Here is a 10,118-nt window from a genome sequence, read left to right on the forward strand (position 1 = left end):
ATGACTAACTTTGGCGTGCATGGAGGACATGTTAACATGTACAAACTGATCTGATAAATAGGACTTAAACCAGCTTAGAGCGGTTCCTTTAATGCCAATGAAATGTTCCAGTCTCTGTAATAGGAATAGGATAGATACTAGACAGGCGATCTGTGATTTGGACTGTACTGTCAGGTTACCATACTCTTTAGTATAGCATGTTGTTGATCCCTACAGGCCAGGTGTCACCTATTGCCTTTGGGTCAAACACCCTCTCCTCAGTCTTGGTCACACTTAGCACAAGATAGTTGTCGTCACACCACTGGACATATTCTTCATTTTTCGTATGATACGCTGCAGGGCTTCTATCTTTGTGCATAAGGCCGAGGATTGCGGCATCTTCTGAGAATTTGAAAATCTAATTGTCAGTGTGGAGTCTAGTGCAGTTGTTAGTATACAGTGTGAAGAGGACTGGAGACATGACACAGCCATGACGGGCACCAGTGCTGATTGGACTGGGCTCCGTGAGAGCATTATTCACTCTGACTTTTTGAGTACAGTTTGTTAAAAAAGTAAAATACCAGTTGAGAATAAAAAAGTCATTCAGGTCATTAGCTTTTTGCAGGTCACCCAAGGTAATGTTGCATTTTTGAACTGGTGTCATATTAGTTTTAACCTTCATTGTGTCCCATAGTTCATTTCTGTAAAACTCTTCCCGCTCCCTGACTTCCCTGAACAAGTGATTAAGTTAAGTTTTGTTTGCACAATTTTCCTACGTTTCAACAATATCTAACCACGTGTCGTAGTCGTAAATACAAAAAAAGGTTTGAACCCACGAATCGCAGGTCTTCTTGTATCCGTGGCTGAAGTAGCAACTTCCTCCTTCTACATACCAGCTGCACTGCATGGGTGTTTTGCTGCTGAACAGTTCCTGTTCTCTACTTCCTCTACTTCAATCCATGACCATGTGAGTTATTTCATGGGGAGGTTCTGTTGCAATTTGGGGAGAATTGTGTTTTCCCAAAATCTTGCACTGTGTGTTATAAGAGTTCTTGAAGTTGCAAGTGAAGGTGACTCTGGACTCTAGAAAGCATGGAGACATCAGTAGACCAGATGAAGGACCAAGTCTCATACACCCAGAGTAACCCTCTGTTTGATATGTCACTCAGCAGGAGTGATCTCTACAGATTCCAGCCTGATGGTGAGTACTCAGGCAGAAAGTATGAAACTTTTCAAAGCAAACAGAATGACTTTTTATTTCCTTTCAATGCTGGTTAGCCATCCTGTGAGACTTTCTTCTTAATGGACAAAATTCAAACATGTTCTTATTTGCTTCACTGTGCAGTAGATTGTAGATTGGTAGACTGGTTGTAACTTGATATAAGTCATTAAAGGTCTCATTTGAATGTATATGTGTGTGTGTCTTTACTAGATAGTGAGTGTAGAAACAAACAGGAAACATGAGGAAAGAGAAGGGTATGACATGCAACAAAGGTCATTGGCTGGAATTAGGAAACAGGTTGTCGCGGTTATATGAAATGCACCTGAACTTCTTGGCCACCAGAACACCACAAATTTAGAACATTTTGGGACATCCAGCTTACAGTCCAGGCAACAACTTGAAGGTTAATTAATTGCTGAGATATTTACAGTTGAAAAGTACAGTTTAGTGTTTTCCACATAAAGGTGGAAAGAGATATTAAAACAAATAATTAAAGTGCCTTCAATGGAAGCATATATTTACAATATAAGACTGGGCCAAGAACAAGTGCTTGGGACAGGACTGTAGTGCTGTCCCAAGTGTCAGCTACATTTACATTTAGCTGACACTTTTTTCCAAAGCGACATGTCAGAGGTTGCACGCCTCTGGAGCAACTAGAGGTTAAGTGTCTTGCTCAGGGACACAATAGCAGATGTCTCACAGTGGGAATTGAACCCAGGTCTCCCACATCAAAGGCAAGCATCTTAACTATGCGCCATCACCACCATTCTATGGTTTAAAACAGCTGCGTCAAACCGCCAATCTGTCATCCCCAACTGTGAAAAATGTCTAAATGGAAAGTTCATAAAAGCAAATTAAAGAGTGGGTTAGACCTTACAGCTTTTAAAAACTCCTTAAATATAACCTTTAAAGTAATGAAAAAGGAAATATGAAATTAAATTAAATGTATTTATTAAACTTTATAATGTAACTTAAAAACCAAAAAGTTTTAATGTTATATTTAATCACAGAATTGTTAATTAATTTAAGAATATAGTTGGTTAGTATCATAGATACCACGTGATGATTAATTATCGACTTTTACAGTGTTTAAAAAATATTTAAGAAATTAAATTTAAATATATAAATCTCAAAATAAATAGAAAGACCATTACATTTACCAATTAATAAATGTACTGAATATATGTATGTCCTTAAATTAATTAACAAATGGGCATGTAATTCATGAATGGAAATGTTCTCACACAGCACCCCAAACATTGTGAACAAACAAGCAATACAGAGAATACAATATCATTATATTGTAAAGTAGATCATAAAAGAGATTGTAGGAGGTAGGTCAGTTGTTACAGGATTTTTTCAAATACTGGAGCCACTTTTTCAAAATGCTTCATACAGTCTGCATTAATATATGCATCTTGTCCAAACAGTTAATCTCACCTCCAAAACTCAGTTAAAACAAAAACTAAACGTGTACAACCAAAAACTGGCAACAATTCTCAATCAGGAAGCACACAGTATCACTCATAACACATGGACGTAAAAACACTAACAACAAGGAGCATTATACATAAATAATGAACTTTTATCTTTGAAATTTGAATGACTACATAAATCAGTATTTTAATATAAAATAACAATAACATATTTTCACTTTATTGACTGTACTAAAGTACATGCAACCAGAATGAATGCAATGAAATGCAGCAATTTGCTGCAATATCCTTTACAGGATTTTTTCTATATCACTGCATATAGTAATATACTTGTTTTAATAATTGAAACAAATTTCAAATTTCAGTGCTGCAAAACAATTTTGTACACTGGTACTGAGACACAATGACCGCAGCCTATAATTCATGTACAAACCCCCTGAACCTGAATTCGGCTAAAATACAAGCCTATTTCCTACGTTCTAAACCACACATTTTCAAAATATTATTGTCATCCTCCTTTGCTTTTACTGTAAAGCACATCAGCTGCCACTGTTAAACTTGAGAGGAAATGAAATGGCAGCCATGACCAGTAGATGGTAGCAATGTTTCATTGTTCTTGTTAGACAGGCACAGCAGGTTTTTTGAGAGAAACGCCAGGGTTCTGTTGCAAATGTCCCCTGAAATAAAATGAAATGAAACACCACCATTTTTAAGGTAAATACTACTTTGTTTTTTTACCCAGTAGCAGAGAAAACAGCTCTGCATAGGTTTGATGATGCAAGTAAGAGATAAAAGCTAAAGTAAAGTAAGAGCTTGCCATTGGCAGGAATTGTTGGGTCTCTGTTAATAATATTACAAAGAGTACAGTCTAGACGAGCTTAACTTCTGTTTCGAAGTGGCAATATAAATAAGATTTAATTTAATTGAATTAACAAGAATAAAGTTCTATAAAATAGTGATGCATTATGAATAAGCATGACTACATGACTCGTGCGTCAGGTAAACAATTTGCCACGGCTGCACAGTCACAACTGACACTGCAGCACTCTCCTCACTCCTCCCTTCCTTAAAACAGTATGTCAACTGTAATGAGCCTTAATGGAAACCATGATGGAAAAAAATCCAGTGCTGCTTTGAATGGATCTCTGCACACTAACTCAGTCCTTGTAAAGTCTGTTAAGACTGGAGGCTAGTCCGCTGGGTCATTTTGTGGAGCAGCAACTGTTCCATTACAGTCTAAGCTGCTTTAACTGATGCTGGCTGTACATCTCAGGCTGTGCTAGTACTGACTGATTATATTTTACATGGGTCTATGGGACTTGACAAAGATGTCTGGACTGGGACTGTGCTCATATTGGCTGAGGCTGCCCGTATTTCACCTGGGTCTCTAGGACTTGCTGAAAACGTCTGAGAAGAAGTCAGAGAACACACATTTACCTGACTGATGTCATTCAGTTTTTTCTCTTGTCCTTGCCAAAAGGATAGGCTATTTTCCTCTTTATCCTCTCATCAAAGATGTAAACATTGACACCCGCTTTGACCTTTGACACGAGAGTGAGGCCAACATGCCAACAACCACTCAATGTCATAGCCCCACCCACTGGCAACAGGAAGTCTCAAGTTTCTCACTGTTGTGTAGTATTCCTAACATATTTGCCACACCTGACTTAAGACATTGATGATGCTATGTTGTGAAGCTTGTGAGTTTTCAGGTACAGCATGTCCATGGTGTGGCATCAAAGTTCGATGTTTTCACATGAAACAGGAAGTTTTTGTAACTTCAATGTGCATGCTCATATCTGTACCAAATTTCATACATTTGACAAGGGTCACGTCCTGAACACATCTACAGGGCAAAATTCACCCAACCTCATAGCGCTACCTGCTGGCATCAGGAAGTGTCCCTTCAATGATGCATTCCCCACACACTAAATCACCATGATTCATGATTCTTTTCTGGTACATGTATCATGCCAAAACACACAAAAAAAGCCTCTTGGAGCCATACCTGAAAACAGACAGAAAGTCAGCCATTTTGATTTGAATGTGCAATTTCAGCCCATTTATGGCCTTTTACAAAGTCCGTACTTTAACGAACTCCTCCCAGGGAATTAATCAGATCAACATCAATTTTGTACTGTGCTTTATAAAGGCATTGACGATGAAATATTGTGCTGTCTGTGAGTTTTCGTCGATGGGAGTTTCCGTGAAGTGGTGTCAAGATCAATGGTTTGTCATAATACAGGACGTTATTATAAATTTAGAGTACATGCTCAGATCTGTACCAAACTTTACATGTTTGAGCAACAGAATCTGCAATACCACCGCCTCACACCTCGATGCGCTACACGTGCAATTTGTTTTTATTTAGGGCATTTTAAATCTTCCATAGCTTTCATCAGACATTAATACAGTGAACCAGATGCTAACATGGGAGTGGATTTTCTTTCCAGTCCCATTCCACTCCTACAAAAACAATACAGTCCCGTCCCAATCCCATGACAGAGAAAAAAAACCTTGCCCCTCAACAATCCCAGAAGAATTACTCCTGTTTAATCCCATGTAAGTGCCTAAACATATTGTAACCATTAAAAACATTAGTCAGTGTTATTTTATTGCAAGAACTGATATTGTAGATATAGATCTGTATTGAATTTTTTGCAGATAGTACTTTCAAAATAAACATTTCGTAACTTAACAAACAAGATCATTAAAAACATCTCCTCATTGTGATAATCCGTATTTGTATAGCGCCTTTCTAGTCTTTTTCGACCACTCAAAGCGCTTTTACACATTACCACATCTGCATTCACACACTGAGCCTAAGTGCTCAAACAGAAACTAACATTCACATAATGGAGAAACCAGGGATTCAGTGTCTTGCCCAAGAACACTTCGACCTGCAGACTGGGGGAGCCGGGATTGAACCGCCAACCATCCAATTAACAGCCAACCTGAGCCACAGCCTTCTGAAGTGGGCTACGTTTCGTCTCTTGAAATGACTTTCCCAAGATGTCAGTTTACTCCAGAAGACTGATCACATTCTGTGTTTTAAATGTAGTTTCCTGTTTTTGTTTCAGATCTGAAGCCAGCAAAGCCCAGAAGACAGTGGTGTTTTAATGTGATTATTGTTTACCTCATCTTGCAGACCGCCCTTAATGCCTTTCTCATTTATAAAGGTAGACTGTATACACATAGTATTATTTACTGTGATATGTTAAATAGAATTAGTTCTATATCAGTGTGTTTTACCAACTTTATTTACTACAAACTACAAATAAGAGTACTTATACTGTAGATGTTAAGTGAATCAAGTTACTGATGAAATATATTTGTTCTTTTTTCCTTTCTGTCACAGTTTTCACATTGGAGTCTTCAATGTCTAACCCCAGGATGGAGACGCTGACATCCAATCACATTTCTTTTGGTGGAGAACAGGTTGATGACAACCTCCAAATTCTCCTCCTCAACAACAGTCAAGAAACCAAGACCCTCAGAGGCCACATATGGGCCCTCAAGAGCCAGGTCCTTCTCATGTTTATATGTAACATTCTACTGAACTTAATGTATATAGCTTCAGTCCAGATTTAGTTTACTGTTTACCACAAATATAGATGATTTTAAATATTTCAACAATTTTAGGAAATAAGCTTTTTTTTTTATTTGTTTTTTTCTGAGTGAGATGAGAAGATCCATATCAGTTTTATGTCTGTGTTCAGCACTTCTTTTTAACCTCTGTCTGAACACTGTTTTAGCGCCTGTCTCTTTAAGGACCCCCTCCCTGAAAGCCCACTTGCTTCTAATTGGCCAACTTACCCAAGCAAAGAAGATTTAGCGGCACCTCGCTAAATCAAGGCCTGGTAAACACAACTCGGAGTTGAATGTCAATGGAGAAAATATCGTCTGGTTTTCCCTCTGATGTCCTCCGGCTGCTCTGCCTCCACTTTTGCTGCTTTACGGAGTTTATATGTTACTGGTTACTTTCGCAGCTAACCACTTCTATCTAGAAGCTTAGTAGCTACTGTGCTACTAAGTTAGCTACTCAGCCAGCCGTGCAGCTATCCATCCTGTTGCTGATTTTGGCCAGACTGGAAACTTGGTGTTCCTGGGTGTGTTTGTGTTTCCACTTCTAACATAACTACAGAAGCTTTGGATCGCTGTTTTAGAGCCAGCTGATAACAGGAGCTAATGTTAGCAACGGCTAGCAGTTAGCAACCTGTAGCATTAGCAACAAGTGAAGCTATCTGTCCATCAGGAACCTTCATAAATCACGGAGTTGAGGCAGAGGAGCCAAAGGAAATCAGAGGGAAAACCAAGATATTTTTTCTTTCCTTACACTGTTGTGCTTGGTGCGTAAATTTCTTTTACCATCAGAGTAATGCACCACTAAAATAACAAAAAACTGTGAAATGCTGCGGCGTTAATTTTAGACCTGTTTTTTGGGGGGGTCAATGGCGCAATGGCTTTCTGCTGCCTCAAGAAAGCAATGCCCCAACACTGCAATGCCTGACCACTCCTCATTTTAAGACCAACAATTCCATGGGCCCACAGATGGGCGCAAATGCATTTGCTATTTAACCAAAGTGGGTGGTTAGTGTGAAAAACAGTTGGAAACTAGCACTGAAAGTTGCACTGTGCTTTGCGTCACTTTGCACTGGGTGCAAGATAGGGCCCTTGGAGTTTGACATGCTTCACGCCGTGCTTAGATCATTAAAATAGGGCCCACTGTCTTTTGTTTATTTAAAGCAAAATATAGTATAGCCAAGTTTTGGAAATCAGTCAACAGAACAATCCAACAAATTTGGCTTTTGGCTCTTACTTAAACTTAAACTGATGATCAAGGGAAAATACTCCTTATAACACCTTTGAGAAGATTTGGAGATCTTCTTGAGGTTATAAAGAGAGAGAGGAGAAAATTTGCTATGAATACTAGTTGACATAATATATGTACCTTTCTGCTTTTAACGATCATTGTTTTGGTAAATGGGACAATTGACACTGACGTGGCAGACATTTGTGTGGCATGCATTGTAATCATTTGGCTACCACGGTGCTCCGTGTATAATTGTTATCGATTTGCTTATACTTGATTACATTTTGGATGGTTTGCCCTGTCAAAGCAGAGTATAATTAGAAGGTGCCATGATGTGAATTTTATTAAGTGCACTATATTTGTCTGAATGTCTGTTCTTGTTTGTGGAGTTTTATTAAATTCAATATAAACATTTACCAATCTAGTTAATCAATCAGGGCAATGTGCAATATTTCATATGAATTTTGTATTTTTTTTCTATTGTATTAAATGTAGCTCAACCATAGTGTTACTTTAAAGTGCATTAAGACCAAACGCAAATTTAATCCTTCCAAAGCTTTCCTAGTGAGGGCTTTATTGTTGGACTACTGCCAAGTGTTCACACACAATGCAAAAATGCGAATAAACACAACCCAAAATTACTACAGCTGTATGAACCCAAAGTAAACATTTTGCTGTGATTTAATTGCAATAAATGGATCAAACTGATGCCAAAATTACTACAACATGATGGCGATTTCTTAAACATATGAATTCATACTTTGTCAGGTCTGGCAGCAAGTCAGCAGGATAACAACTTTTAAAATTTTTCTATTCTGGATGGAGTTCGTATCAATCAGGGTTGTGCTATGCAATAACAATAGCTGGAATCAAGTAAAAGACAAATTTTCTGAACTCACCATGTTGTTCAACTTCCTCCATTTCTTTTCTCCAAGTAATGTCCAGTTTTGCCCGGTTTTTATATCAATATGAAGTAGTAGTCCAACAGAGCTCTGGGTGCCAACCAACGCTAAAAACAACATTAGAACTGGATGTGCATGGAAGATTGCTGCCAAAAAGCTCCAACGCTGTTGTCCCAAAAACTAAACTAAAAAGCTAATTTAATAAAAGCAGTTAACTCTGAGCTCCTCCAAAGGTAAACAGCGTAGTTGTCAGAGCGTAATCCATTCTGACTACGGTTGTGTATTTGTCCAAAAGTTGCAGCGCTGCCTCTCTCTCCTCTGCTGCTCAGCAGCTCTCTGTCGGCCAGCGGTGTTTCACCCCCCTGCTCTGCTTGTTACCTCCAAACAACGCTCTGAAGCCATCGGAGACATCCAGACAATCTCAACGCTGATAGCTTCATGCGACTTTCTCACTCGTGTTGAAAATGTACTCGAATGCCTTCGCACACCCTGCTTTTGGTCTGAAAGCACCATTAGACATAGACATAGAAAAGAGTCATCAAGTGAACTGACAGAAATGTCGCTTAGGTTACACAGCAATATCTATGTAAATTCATTCATTTGGTTTGGTCAACATAAACATCACGGTTATGTTATGTTGTTTACCACAACAGGTCAACAGTCTGTGTGGAGAGGAAGGTCAGCTGGAGAAACTGAGGTCTGACCTACGCCTGCTTAACGCCAGCACCCACAACCTGGAAGACAAACTGACAACCATCTACCCCAGCCCAGGTCAGATACACATCTATGTGTGTATGTCTGTGCATAGTCTGTCCTTGGCAGTTAGTGCGTGGTCAGTGATTCCATAAAGACTTGAGACTTGAATAAGTTTAGGTTTTTAGTGTACCTGTTTGTTCAGCTTTCTTTATGTCTCATTGAATCATTTCTTTGTAAAACTGAAGCAAAATATATAAACAAAATACATCTGCTTACAATTAGTTGTCCATGTGATTATTTGCTGCAATGTTTCAAATAAAACAGCTCTAAAAACATCTTTCTAGGAAGGCAATATTAATTCATTTTAAGTGTGACACGTGTTTGACTTCTGTAATCAATCCAAACATTATTGGTAGAAATGTATACTATATAATGCCATCTCTCCCCTTTTCCATGAGTTGGTTAGGGGTTAGGTTGAGTAGTTGAATAAAATTTTATTAATTGCAATTCCCACCATGAGCAAGCACAGGCAAGAAAAAACTCCTTTTAAGAGGCAGAAAGCTTGAGCAGAACCATAAGAGGAAAGAGAAAATAATATCTATATATAATAATAACATTAATTAAAGCTGCAAGCAGCGTTGGGCGGGCCCTCGCACTTGTAGCGCGTCCGCGCGTGAACCGGCCGAGTTGCATATTCTGGAGCTCTGCCGGTGCGGCTGTGAATTTCCTACGCGGTTTCGACGCCGCATGAAGGTGCTATATGTCACTTCCTGTGTCCCCTATGTGGAGCTACATAGCACTTGCCGCTATGAATATAAATCGGTATTGACGTGTAGATGTCTGCGGGGTGGGACAGTTATCAAGCACGTAAAGTTTGTTTCAGATGTGAGCATGTACACTGAACAATAATGTACCCAAACAATAAAATAAATTCCTTTTATATTTCCCTGCCTTGTTGTTTATGTGTACATACAGAGGAAGAATGTGAGAACAGCACACATTTCATCGTTACTGTGTGTTAGAGCATGGGAGAACAGTGCATACTTTTAATACAGCCCACACCCCTAATA

General features: G+C 38.8%; 1 protein-coding gene across 1 annotated transcript; it reads left to right on the forward strand.

Moving 5' to 3' along the window:
• Window positions 1-602: 602 nt before the first annotated feature.
• LOC123978606 (macrophage receptor MARCO-like) lies at window positions 603-9,123 on the forward strand (the record flags this gene model as incomplete). Its single annotated transcript, XM_046061934.1, is given in 4 exon segments — window positions 603-1,180; window positions 5,718-5,816; window positions 5,996-6,162; window positions 9,006-9,123. Coding segments are annotated over 4 exon segments (493 nt in total), but the record flags the coding sequence as incomplete, so codon positions are not given.
• Between the last annotated feature and the right edge of the window lie 995 nt (window positions 9,124-10,118).

Source organism: Micropterus dolomieu, linkage group LG11, assembly GCF_021292245.1.
Source record: "Micropterus dolomieu isolate WLL.071019.BEF.003 ecotype Adirondacks linkage group LG11, ASM2129224v1, whole genome shotgun sequence".
Taxonomy (NCBI): Eukaryota; Metazoa; Chordata; class Actinopteri; order Centrarchiformes; family Centrarchidae; genus Micropterus; species Micropterus dolomieu.